Below are 13,857 nucleotides of genomic sequence, written 5' to 3'. Positions count from 1 at the left end.
GGCTGGGATAAGTAGGGACAAGGTGTGTCTGAAAGGATTACTTACGCCACGCCGTCCATCTCTGGAGTCTGTCAATGAAAACAAAAGAGGTAAGCAGGTCCCCAGTTCATTACCTGAGCTCTCCCAGGAGCGATGATATTGTACTCAGAGTCGGTCCGTTTTCTTTTTTTGCTTCTGCTGTTGCAATCTGATAAAGCAACTTTTCCATTGAAAATGGTTTGGCTATGCGGCGTCGCTTCATTTCCTGGGACAGGACGAAATTGCCACATTAGTTCTCGGAAAAAATTTGAAAATAAAATGTTACCAAGAATTAATTCAAAGTTAATGAATTAAATTTTTGATACTAATAAACTGAAGCAAAAAGTAGCCTTTTAAAACAACCACAAGTAAAATCTTTTCATAGTCAGTTAATCAAAGTGTTTATGTTCCAAGCACCTCAAAATTCTCTCCCTAAAAATTCTTCCTGTGGAGGGCAAGAGGAGCAACACCATCACTCAAGCTCAGTAACACTGGATGGCTCAGAATACAAATAGTGTAAGATCTATACATATGACCTGCTCGAAACCCAGGACAGGTGTTACTTCATATCTTTTAAAACATAAAAAACCTAGCAGAACAGGCAGATGCCAGGGAAAAGAGACAACAGGCAAAGAGGGGGATTCAGTTCTGCCTGTTACTGGTTCCTCTCTGAAAGCTTTTAAAGTTATGTTTTACACTCAATACAAACTAAATTATTTCGGTACCTGAAACCCTTTTGATAATCCTTAGGTAGGCAAATTTCTTGATTTAATGTGCAGGTGGGAAAAGTGCAGCATTTTCCCAGTAGCTACAGAGGTCTGTTTTGGCTTATGTAGAGTCAAGAGAGCTCAAATGAGCTATCACTGGACTGTAATGTGAGGGTGACATTTCTTGTTAGTGGTTAAACGTGCCAAAAACCTACTCAGCACACACAACCCTGAAGATTTTAAAATTTTTTACTTTAATTTTTTTTTTAATTACATGCTCTGGGTATTTCTTTTTTCACAACCAATGTATCATAAAATTAATCATTTTTAATAGCACCCACTGCATGCATTCAAGTGATTACTATCACATTAAAATGGAATAGCAGCCTTTGCTGACCAAAAAGGGTTCAAAAGAGGTTCAGAGTAAAAAAAGTATTTTTCAGAAGCCATTTGCTCTGCTAGACCCTCCCTGGGGTTGGAACAGCTGCACTGTTAGGAGTGGCATGGGAAGATTTTTTTCCATGTTAGTTTCGCTTAGTCTGAGGCTGCGTACCCAAGAACAGACTCTCATCCAGGGAAAAATTCTGCATAGGCAACACACAGAGCCAGAGTAAAGGCCACAGTGGGTGGCTGGACAAGAAAGCAAGGTCAGCTCCAGCTGGGTGACAGTTCAGGGACACCCTGAGCTCAAGCAGGGTTTAGCACAACTTGCTGCATCTCTGCCTTTATCTGATTTTCTGAAACTAGGTACTTTTTTCTCTTCCATACAGTAGTGAAATACACAGGTAAGTATTGTACAACAGACTTGTACTGCTGCCTGATTATTTCTTTTAGTGACACATTTTTCATTGTCACAGAAGTCAGTGAACATTCACATTATAATTGTCATCAGCCTGACACTTGTGATCTCTCTTGCTCTCAGACATCTCTTGGTCATTCATTTTCCAGGCTGAGTAGTACTCTTGTATTTAATGCAGAGGCTAATTAATAATTTTAACCATTGATCTCTGCTGTGCTTTTCTAGTTCCTCTACATTCCTTCTGTAATTAGGGGCTCTGAATTACACAAGCCTCCAAGACTACACAGTGCAGAGCAGCTTCTGCTTTGTTATCTATTCTCTCCTTCTAATTCTTAACACTCGATGTATTTTTGTTATGCCACTCCAGAGCACTTGACTGACAGCTCCATAGGAATCTAAAGACCTCTTTTCTCAGTAGCAAGAGTCCATCATTCAGAGCCCATCTCTGTATCTGTCACATTAGGATTATGTTTTTAAATTTAATATTTATCAACACTGAACTTCATCTACCATTTTCTCACTTGCATCACTCGGTATCATGAGATCTTTCTGTAACACTTCATAGCTTTAATTTTTGCTGCCATTACTGTTAATATCCTCAGCATAAAGGATTAGCTTTGCTATTAACTTCCCTTCCTAGATTATTTATGGATATATTAAACTGCTAGAACAAACTCCTGAAGAATGCAGAAAGAGACCTCCTCCCTTAATGATAAAAACTGACCCATCCTCTGCTTTTCTTTAAATCAGTTTTTTTTTTTTTTGGTGTGTGAACTTCACCTCTCTATAAGCTTTTTCTCCCAAAAATGCTCACAGACTCTCTCAGCTGCAACTCTTGTCCTTACCTACTTTCAAAAGTTTCAAGGGCTGGAGGCCATGATCTTGCTGCAAAAGCCACCATGGTGGTTCACTGTTCTTTTTTTTTTTGCACATTTACTTCCACAGCAGTGGTTATTTAGCATTTTACTGCTCTTCCAAGGTTCTTAATCTCTGCTCTCCACCACAGTACAGTTCTTTTCTAGTGAGGACATCAGGTACACTCCTGTAGGACCACGTTCCCTTTGGTTTCATCTGAAGGAGCCCCATGTGCTCAGGGTGGGACAGCTCTGTGACAGGAGCCAAGGAGTGGGAAACCTGTGATGTTCTAAAGGCATGTTCCTCACCCCAACTAAAACTGGAGGCAGGGAAATAATTGTCCAGCCCCTGCCAGCATCTTCCATGGATGGCCAGGGAGTACAGCACTAATACAACTTTCCTATTTGGGAGATCAGTAACAGAGTTAAACCTGGCTTATGGACTGTGGGCTCTCCCGAGTGTGCAGCAGTGCTGCTCCAGCTGCAAGACTAACTCCATCTTTCCTATGTACTTCTTCCTCTTGTATTACAATACCAGCTGAGCCACCCAGTTTCTGGTAGGCCTTAAAAGCACCAAAGCCCTCCTGTAAAACCACACATTCCCTCTTATTTCCAAACCCCTAACCCAGAGTGCCTTCATTTAGTCCAACATTCTGTACTTCAGTTTCCTAAATGAGTTTCACTGACTTTGCCCAATGCCTTATTTGAAGCTATGGAGTTATCCCTTTGCCACTCCAAACATACACTCTTCCACCACAAGTCTAAATCTTCTTCTTATCCTTACCTTAACATTTCAAGAGCTCTTAGGGTGCTTTCTTTTAAAAACCAGCAACCTTGTTCCAAATATGGTCTAGTTTAAACCTGACTGTCACCTTACACAGGTGTTTATATAAACTCTTTTATTCCAACAGATTTTCCAGAGTGCTTGTAAGACTGAAATCAATGCAATTTCAGATGCAGAATTTCATTTTTTCATGTATTAAAGGAGATTGAGCAGTCATTCAATACAGAAGTGAAACGACATCATTTTAGTAATATAAAGAGAGTCACTATAAAAAAATCAGGTCACAGTATCACAGGATGAAAACAAAGTTAATTTATCAAATGCTAAAAACTGTCAGTATTGCTGTGGAGAACGAACAGACAGAACGTACAGTTGTTTATCAGAGTTCATTTCACAGTCCAAAAGGGGAATCTTGCCCATTACACACAACATCTCACCACCTCTGGGAAGCACAATCCTGGCCAGCATTGTGGCAAAGATGGCAAAGTGCCTTGTCAAAGTGGAGGAATCAAAGAATAATCTCCAAAATTAAAGGGAATTCAGAACATAAGAGTTTGAGGACAGAAAGGGAAAAAAAAAAAAAAAAAGAGAAGTAAAAGAACAATGCAGTAGATGTTTCATATGTTGTTTAGATACAAACATGTTATCTGTAGTTCTTGTAAAGTTTGTGAGAGCTGTGACTTGAATTTCCAAGGTAGGTTATCATAGACTGTAATCTGTGGGATTTCAGCCAGTTTATATTTACCCAGTGCAAAGCTCTTAAAAATTAATCAAAAGAAACTGTTCTTCAAAATTTGAGGCACCAAGAGCTGTTTAATTGCTGCATAGTGATTTCTGTCTCTTACAGGAGTAGCATTTTCACGATATCAAACAAGTGTTCAGTAGAGAGATAAATACAGCACATGGAGTTAATATAATCATGTACGTTCAGACAGGAAAGGTTAGCTCAGGATTCTTATGCCTTACCTATAGATATACACAATTCCCACCTTCCCCCAAAATAAATATATAATAAAATAACCTTTTATTTCAAACTAAGTTAATATACAGTTAGTATAACCAGGCTGGAAGAATTCCATTTACCCTAAAGAAGCAATCCCTAACTGTGGACATATTACAGTTAATTACTTAGTAACTTGGTCTGAAGCTGTAAAGGATAATTTACTAGTGGCTTAGCTATAAAACACTACCAAAATAGTATCTGTAACCCAGAGTGTATTTCAGAAGGTTGGGAACGCAATTAGTGACGTAAATGCTTTGTCCAAGAACACAGAAATGTAGCCAGGATCATGATGATTGGACAAATCACCTGTTTCTGCAGGCAACCTGCCTTGGTGTGAGAAGGGAATGGGAGGGTTATTTATTTACATCTGGTATTGGATGGGCTGGTCAGTGAACCTAAGGATTTTCAAGTCTATTAAATTGAAATTGCCCTGATCAACAGCTTTTCCTGAATGAAGGGGCAGAGAAAAACAAGCAATACATCTGTGAGTATTAACTGACTCTGCCTACCATAGGAGCTAACAAGCACAGTTATTCAGATATTTGCACCTGAGATTCTAATGGTTCTAGAAAACATCACTTAAAAAAAAAAAAATTAGTAAGCATAATACAATGTATAATCATTAGCTCTGAAGGGGTTTTTGAAACACTTCCTTGCAAACTGGTCTGCAGGCACAACAATCTTCTGATTTTTTTTATATATACACAAGTCTTTATCTGTCAGTTAACAACTCAGTCACTTTTCTGACAACACTGGATCGCCTTATGCCTTGCAGAATTTTTTTCCTTTTTTTTTTGTTCATTTAGTAGTCCAGAAAAACAGACGTTGTAGCACTACTGTCATAATGCTACCAAATCCTGGAATGTCTGCTGTCCTTTTAGATGGCAGGGCCGTGAATCCATTTTAACTCCTTTTCTCAACTTACCTTGGCTGTTTTAAAGCCCATACTTGTCCACTGGGTGGTAGCAAAGTGCACCGATTCGGAAACACTATAGCCACAACATACTTTGGACACAAAGGATCCAGGAAAACAGACAACAAACTGCCCGCTCTGCTGTACAGTACGGTGCACCCTGATCCCCTCCTTGCACAAGACCTCTGGGGAGATCTGGAAAGACATAGGGAAAAAAAAAAGAGAGAGAAAAGAAATCAATGGGAACTTCCTTCCTGGCTGTGTGCTGCCATGCTGCAGCTCGTGGAGCAAAGCTGTGCTCTGGGAACAGCTCTGCTCCAGCTGCTTTCCCTCTCCCATTCCGCACGTGCCAAACTCAGGGTCTGCAGTGACTACTGCAGAAATGCTTCTCTCTCCTCAAACCAACACCTTAAACTCCCCCATGCCCAAGGACAGAACACTGTCTGCTCCTACAGGGAGCAATGCAGATCATTCAGCTTTCCATCTGATCTTTTCCGACTTGGCACTAAATCCATTGTGCTGCTGCACTTCTGTGAGATGTTAACATGGGTAACCAAGGCAGGGTTTTTTGATATGGGCTCCCCAATTTGTATTTAAATGCACTAAAAATAAATTGTTATCAAAAAGATAAACAAAGGAAGCAAAAATACTAAAGTATTAGATTTCTCCTATCCATGCTGGCATCATAAGATATCAGTCATGGCAGATGAATTGATTAAATCCTACTCCCTTTGCGAGGCTAAATACATTATAGATAGTATTAAAAAATGGACATTTATTACACTTACATGTTTGTTTTTATATTAATACATAATAACAGCCTTGTTGGAAAAATACCACATAGGTAAACACTGCAAACAGAAAGTAGCCCCCTCTGCATTGCTGCAGTGTAAGACAAAACCAAAATAAATCCCCAACCAACCAGCCTCCTGAATAGCCTGGAGTTCTCAAATGGGAACAGCTCTCCCAGTGTTAACCTACCATTACATTACTTTCAAGCATTTCCAGCCCTGGAGTGCCATTGGCTTGCAGCAGGGTATGTACCACATCATCAAGTTTGTTCTCCTCCGCAGCAGGAATGCAATACCTGTTGTTTTGTCAGAGGAAAAGAGAAAGATTTACTGTGGAGTAAATAACAGTCCACAGCTACACAGTAACAGACAATTCAGAGCAGCACATTGATTAGAAGAAAGAAATTCAACACAGGGTATCACACACAGCTCTTTTGGTAAAACACTGAGGATTGAAGGGAAGCTGTTTATTCAGACTCAGTCTGATTGTGTTCAGCAAGTATCAGAAGACACAAAATCCCCAAACCAGAAATGTGAAACAAAACTCAGTCCTCTGTAGAGTCAGAGGAGAGAAACCAGCAACAGACTGATGGTCATTTTAATAGCACCAAACCAGCTAATTATGGACAGAAGTTTGCATCTTGTGAGCACCAATATACGTTGTTATCTTTACCATAAAAGACTGTATTTATTACCAACCAAAGGATCTTCACATTTAGTAACATTTTCTGTTTGTAACAGTCAAGAAATCACAATTTCCCTCTACTGTTAGTGCATTAAGTTGCCTAAGACCTTCTTGCCTTGCTTACTGAACAAATCCCACATCCTTCCTCTCCCTTCCAACACAAGACCTGACTAAGAGCAGCCAAAGTGGCAGGAAAGGTTTCAAACTCTGCAGGGAATCCGCCAAGTTGCACATCCTCCTCTGCTTAGAAGCCAAGGAAGCAGCTGTCCTCGTGCTCCCTGCCAGCACTGCTCCCTCAGCAGAATGACAAGAAGTAACACAGGAGTCTCTTAGAGCCACACATCCAGAAATCTGCTGTTTTCCTGGATGCAGGGAGGCGATATGGTGACAACTGGTCACTGCTCTTGCCTGCAGCCTATCTGAGGGGTGGTGCTCAGGCAAGTCAAAAGCATCTCCACCTTCCCCATGAGTTACCCTTACTCTTTAGGCAATGAGACCTCAACCTGGAGTCCATCTGCCCCCACACCAGTAACACACATAGAGCTGTTTTTCCAAACTTGGAACAAGAGAATGAGGCCGGAATGATGTTTGGGGAACTGGTAGAGTCTTCCTGCCATTCATCTGATCTCTCCAGCAACTTCATGAAGGGTTCTGCTGGCCTTACACACCTTGTCAGCGTACTTGCCCATAACGTGCACTAACTCCATGTGCATCACACAGGGTTATCCTGACTGAAGAGTCTGTAGGAGGCTGCACTTCCTATGATCTGAACACCTCCTCACTGTTCACTCTACTGATGATGACTTTGATTTGTGTTTGTTGATCCTCAAGCCAAGAGGCAGAAGACATGACATCTGCTGTGGCTAACTGCAGCCACAGTAAGAGTTTATTGAGCTGGTTGCCCAGGTGCACAAAGACCAGCTCCTTACAGATATATTGACAATGGTCAGGACCTTGCTAAGAACTCCCAGGGTTATAGAGAGGTGAAGTAGAAGAACAACTTTATCTTGGAACAGTAAAAAAATGTATGCTGTGTCTCAAATACTTTGACAGCTTCAGTACAGCTCCCCAGGTGTGGTGTATCACTCCAGTTACAGGGATGAAAGTATTTTAAATTTGAACCCACTCTTCTCTTTTAGAGTCAGAAAATATGGCTGATTAAAGCACACAGTCCCTCACAAGACAGGCGCAGGAAAATGCTTGGGAAGGTTGTGTGAAGAGGAGAGGCAGCACAGAAGTGCATGGAACTTAATACCTGGGGCATAAAGGGGAATGAGATCCTTTGCAACTGGTGCATGCTGCAATTGCACTCATCTGCAATTCCTGATGTACCTATAAAAATGGGAAGTGAGCAGCCAGTGTAGACTTCTGAATATCTTGGCAGAACAAGATTTCCTTCTCTCTTTTAATGGGCACTGAGGATCCCTCCAGAATAAAAAGGTTAGGTCACTGACCTCCGCCCTGCATGCAAATTGAGTTCTCCCCTGGTTAAACTCCAAGAGGTAAAACCTGAGAAATTAGAGAGTGAGCTGAGCGATCTGCAGATAAGCAAAGTGGCTTAGTAGCCTAGGGATCTGTCCTTGGAAAGAAGATTTCTGGGTGGTAGAGGGACTTGGCAAGACAGAGGAGATGTTTGGAGCCCAGTGGCCACTTTGTTCTCCCCAAAGCAGTGACTGAAGGCAAGGCTGTCAGAGCTGCTCCGCAGCAGACCTGGAGATATTAAATTCATCTTCTCCTAACACAGCTGTGTGCTTTACTGCACTATTAAAAGTTGTAATGAGCTAATGAATACTAGCCTGACACTTCAGGCTGGCAGCCTTGCTGAAGAATGGCTTCAACAGACAAAGGAGTTTCACTTCCTTGTTATGAGCTATTCCTGCCTACTATGCCTGTTTCATCAAGGCTATCACCACAAAGAGGCCTTAAGCTATGTACTCATCTGTATAAGTCCATCAAGATAAAGCAAATGGCGTTTTATTCTTCTTGGATTCAAAAAACAGGACACTAGTCTTTCCTAAAATTTGAGCTCTCTGCATGCAAGCCTGTTCAATCTCAAGAGTCACATGTTTTGACACACAGCATGAAGAGTGGCCTCAGAACTTAATTAGGGGATTCTTGAACAGCTTCTGTTTGGAATTTACTGTCATTTAAGACTAATTTAATGTTTTAGAGAGAAACAGACTCAGCTAAGGTTGAAGACAATATAGTTTGCTCAGTGATCTGTCCTGACAGTATACTATTATAAAAGATTACACATTCCTGATTCACAGAACAGGGAAAAGAGCCATGAAATGCCCATGACAGAAAGTGACAAACTCCCAGGTCTGCAGCATAATCCAAAAGTCACACCTTCACCCCTTGAAAGGACCACATACAGAACATCTCTTCAACTTAACACATCTAGAGAGAGGGGGGAGATCCTGCTTTCATGGTTTTCTTCAGATTTCAAATCCTTTTCGTTGGGCCATGTGGTTTTCCAGTGACAGCTGGACCAGCACTCCTGAAATCAGCAGCATCTGAGAAATGTGTGAGAACACACTTTGCATATGCATAAAGAGCAATCCATGATGCCACTGCCACCGTGGGGACATCAAGACACCAGAATAGACCATGGAATACCAAGTGAAACTTTTCTTCCAGGAAAGGGGTTTTCATCTCCTAAGTTTGTACCACATTTTCTCATTAAGACTGGAAACCCCAACAACACACACACAGACACACACTGGACCCTCTAGGTGAAATTCACTCCGACAAAAGTACTACACAAGGTGCTACTAACACCAGCCTACAGGCAGCCACTGCAGGGAATGTGAAGAAAAGCCACGGGAATACCTACCAAATGCAATCAGCACCAGTGTGTAAGTAGTCAATGTATGGAAGGTGATTTTGGTCTCGAGACCAGCATGAGGTAGAAAAGACCATGCCAATATTTAGCCAAGGAATTGTCACTCCTAAAACAAAGAGATTGAAAAATGAGTTTTGAGTAACTTCAGTTTGCTCAGTAAAAGACAGTTTGAGAGGGCATTTAAATCAAAAATCTTATTCTCCCTGTTAGCTGACCCTTAAAGTTATAAATCTTCCTATCAGAGTGAATAATTTACAGGGAGTAATTAAACAAATCCAGCATTTTCCACTAAGAAAATATCTAGCAGCCAACTGCAGTATCCTTGAACACGTTTGTCTTCTAATAGCTGTATAAAACTTTTATTCTTAGGAGAATTCACAAATACCCATAATTAAAGCTCACTGCCATTGATCAGAGGAGGTTGCTTCATGTCAAGCCTTTCAACAGGTATCCTCTTGTTTCCCAGCTGGTTTGTTCAGGCTCAACACCTGATCTCAACAGGAGATTCCACTGTGCTTCCAATGTTTCTTATCAGTAAACTGCAATGGTGTATAGGCAGCTGGAGAATCTGTCAATTCATTTAGAAAATGTGTGTGCTGCTTTTCCCAGTGCTACAGACTACATTTTGCAAGTGTGGAAGTAGCACAGCTCTGTCCTGACACACAAGAACACTGACAGCCTGGCAAGAACAGCAAGGGATACAGCAGGTACAAGTTTCTCCCAGGAACAGGGTCTCAACTGCTCATTAATCCTTTATCTGCATGGCTGCCTTCTCCCCTTTAAACAACACCTCCTACGTACAAGTGCATGTCTGCTCACTCAGCTGGGGAACGGGGGGGCAGGAAGAGGGAGAGGCACTTGGTGCCCACAGCACCACACTCAGAGGACACTGACACGAGCAGAGAAGGGACTTGCTTACCAGGCACAGCACCAAGATGTCGCAGGATGGATCCTGTATTATTAGGAAGGACTGTGAGGTTCCACCCATGCCTGTTTGAGGGTGACACGGAGGGACACAGTCAGTGCACATTCCCAATGCCAACACTCCCAGTGCCAAGCTGCTCTGCTGGGCTCTGTTCAGGAGTGAGTGAGGCAATAAAGAGGATGGATTTGGGGATCTTACCTTGAAAATGGTTCAGATTTTCCCACAGGAAAACCACTCCCATGGGTGTTGGTATCTACTTTTCCACAATGCACTGCTACATGGCAATCTTTCTGTTCCACTATCCGCCAGTATTCTTGCTGTGGTAAGAGAAAGCAGTAATGCATTTTAAATTTGCTGAACAAGGTATCTCTCATTAAAATATAAACCCCAGAAATTTACAAGGCTTTCATGACCTCAGTGTAATTCAACATAAACTATGGCTTAAAAATAAGCATATAAATAACTGGAAGTCACAATAAGGCAGGCAAAATTTAGATCCCCTTGCTTTCTGTGTTTCAGTACATGTCAGATTAAGAATTCTTTCTCCTCCCCAGCTCATCAATACCTTTATTAAAAACGTTCAAATATTTTAAAAAAGAAAAATCAGCACCATGTCTATTTAAATTTCTTTTTAAAATTCTAAACTAGACAGCCTTAAATTAATTAGAGAAATGCTTGAAAATAACTATCCCGAATCTCAGTGCCCTGAAACAAAAACCTTTACCACTCCTTGTGCTGGCCTCACCTCTACTTCAGCTACTGTAGGCTCCTTTGTGAAGCACATGTTCATTATGTTTCTTGCTGTTCGGTAGAAGGTTGTTAAAGAAACAGACCTACCCTGTGGAAAAATAAAATAAAATTAAAAAGTGAAAATAAAAAAACAAGCCTACTTTTCCCCATGCCCTCACTCTTATCCTTACAGGCTCGATCCCAGATGACAACAGAGGGAAAGAAGATGAAGTCTCCAGAAGTATGGGTCTAAAGCTCATTTTGTTGCTGAGAGAAAATACCTCAGAAGATACAGAAATTCAATCACACGAACTTCCCAAACCCACCATTAAAAAGGCCAATTGAATGTTCCCAGAAGGAACATTGCTTTGTCCAGCACAACACTTGGTGTTTGATGAATACAGAGGATGGACATGGCCCAGCTCCCTATGACAGGTTGCAACAAACCCAGTATGCAGCCAGTCAAAATTTACTTTATCCAGTAATGTACAGCAATTTACATTATCCAGTACATTATCCAGGGACTATGTGGCCATGCTCTTCATGTACAAGGAGCAGGTGAAAAAAGACCTAGAAAATTCACGGAAATGCTCAGCATCAAATGTTGTATGTGGTGGAAGAGCGTCACAAAAAGCAGAGTTTGCCAGGATTACTGTAATCACTTGCTTTCAAAAAATAGTTATGCTCAATTCAATAAAAGCAGTAAAAATGCCAAGGAACCAAGACCTGTTATTACAAAGTTAGAGAAAGGAAAACACAGTAAAATTGCTGAGTAAGTGCTTTCATTCTTGGCACTGCAAGGAGCTGTACAAGAAGAGGCTCTGACTTGGTTTTCTGCTTGAGCTAGCCCCAAGTTTCCAGGCACCTGCTTTCCTGCACACCTACACCTCCAGAAGCCCTGGGAAGTGCCATCCAATGGCTTTGGAGGCAAGAGCACAGGAACCCCCCTGCTCCTTTCAGCCCTGACATCATGGTGTGCCCAGAGAGGAACACCTCTGTTGGCTCCTGTGCTCCAGGGCAGGAGGAGGACGCTGGGAAGCTGCATGCCAGGAGAGCTGGCAGGCACCACACAGGGGCTGAGGGCACTGCTGCAGGCAGAGACAGCACCCTCTGCAAACAGCGAGTGCAAAATGTCTGCGCCCCCTCACCACATCCACTGCTCCTTCCCATTGTGCCCCCTGACTGCTCCTCTGAGCAAGCACAGGCTTAAAAACTCTGCATAAATGGGTTTTATTATTTGGACTGTTACCTTTCTAGCTAGTTTTTCAATTATGAAGCAGATCTGCCAAACCACTTCAGCCTTTTCTTGTGTTTAATTTGTTTAATAACTATGTCCGAGAGTAAACTAGAAAGAACTATAAAAGCAGCTTTCCCCCACAGGCCAAGTCTATCACTCTGCTCATATGGCTGTAACGTTGTCACTTTTTAAATTGAATGCTGCATAATTAGCTTTAGCAAAAGAAAACTTTGTGAAATGCCCAGGGCCTGGGGCACTCTGCTTCCCATAAACTTCAGAGCTGGATTCTCTGTGATCCAATAAGCAATTTCCTTCATCTTTTAATGCCCTTGTGAAGGGTTTATTGTGGCAGCCTTTTACAACAAAACCTCTCGTAAAGGCAGGGCCCGCACCACGGCTCCGCCGCCACCGGCAGCAAACCAGCACTGCAGCAGCTGCCGCCTCCCAGGCCCTGCCTCCTCCTCTCGTCTTATGCAGAAAAACAAAATTAACGCCTCATCTTCCAAGATTAGCCACGTCTTTCCATTTCTCAGATAGACAAGACAAGAAAGAAAATAGAAGTATAAAGCGAGCAAGAAAAAAGAAAGTGGAAAAGTGGAACACTTTAACCCTTTAAAATTGCATATTCCCATTTCTTCCTCTGCCAAGAATTTGGTATCTTTTTAGTCTCCTAAAAACTGTAAAACAAATTAAATGGCTGAGGGTTGCCTGTTTGTGCTGTTTGGTTTTTTTCTTAAATCTGAGGAATCTTGTAACATTTTCTGATGACAACACAGAAAATAATTTTATATGTTTTAACGGAGCATTCTAACCAGAACACAAAATGAATTGCAGGGGAGCAAAATAACCTTTCAAACACCCTGGAAAGTATCTCAGCAGTTCAACAACTGTCCTAGGAGCTTCAAGCTACAAAGTAAAGTCTCTGTTTCTATGACAAGAAGAGAGGAAGGCTTAAGAAAAGAAATTCCTATTTCCTCCCCTGATTCTTCTCAGGTCTGATGCAGGGGCCATGAGAGCCCACGCAAGGGGAGCATCACCACCACCACCAAGCCTGGAGGGAAGGCAGAGAGAAGGACACTGCAAAGCTATGAATGGTAAAGACATTAAAGCAAACATAAATATGAGCTGAAACCAGAGATTTCACAATAGCCACAGGTGGAAAGGAGGGTCTCCTATTAAGTGGAGTATGAAAATGCCAAGTCTCTGGGTGAAGAGAGCTCAGCACAGGATTTCCATGACTGTTTATGGGAGGGCTGGCAAAACCTGCATTGTGATTTCTTCTGCGCATCCTCTATAATGAGTCTGCTAATATGCCTTCAGTTTGTTCTGTATGGAAACAACTGCTGCTTTCAGTCAGCACCAGTAAAGATTTTTAAAATATTTTCAGAGCTAAAACTGGAGAAAAAAGTGTGAAAATCTTGCATCAGATGCTGCTTTGATGTCAGCAGTTTACCTCACACACTTAGAAATGACAACATTTTAATCGTCAGGTAGAAAAACCACTTATTGGGGAGTAAAGCAAGCAAGCACCGCAGCCTGCAGCACACATCTAAAAGCACAGCAAGCC

At 41.8% G+C, this 13,857-nt stretch overlaps 1 protein-coding gene across 1 annotated transcript in view; it reads right to left on the bottom strand.

Moving 5' to 3' along the window:
- The window catches only part of JARID2 (jumonji and AT-rich interaction domain containing 2), a 211,408-nt gene that overhangs the window by 6,925 nt on the left and 190,626 nt on the right, over window positions 1–13,857 (bottom strand). Inside the window, exons 9-15 of the mRNA XM_058035531.1 lie at window positions 11,070–11,162; window positions 10,523–10,641; window positions 10,319–10,389; window positions 9,391–9,505; window positions 6,060–6,165; window positions 5,091–5,273; window positions 114–244 (exon numbers count right to left, since the gene is read on the bottom strand). Coding sequence (XP_057891514.1) covers window positions 114–244; window positions 5,091–5,273; window positions 6,060–6,165; window positions 9,391–9,505; window positions 10,319–10,389; window positions 10,523–10,641; window positions 11,070–11,162 — 818 coding nt within the window. The remainder of the gene's footprint in view (window positions 1–113; window positions 245–5,090; window positions 5,274–6,059; window positions 6,166–9,390; window positions 9,506–10,318; window positions 10,390–10,522; window positions 10,642–11,069; window positions 11,163–13,857) is intronic.

The sequence above is a fragment of the Melospiza georgiana genome, chromosome 1 (genome assembly GCF_028018845.1).
Source record: "Melospiza georgiana isolate bMelGeo1 chromosome 1, bMelGeo1.pri, whole genome shotgun sequence".
NCBI lineage: Eukaryota > Metazoa > Chordata > Aves > Passeriformes > Passerellidae > Melospiza > Melospiza georgiana.
The sequence above is the reverse complement of the archived record's forward strand: the minus strand, read 5'-3'. Positions and strand labels throughout refer to the sequence as shown.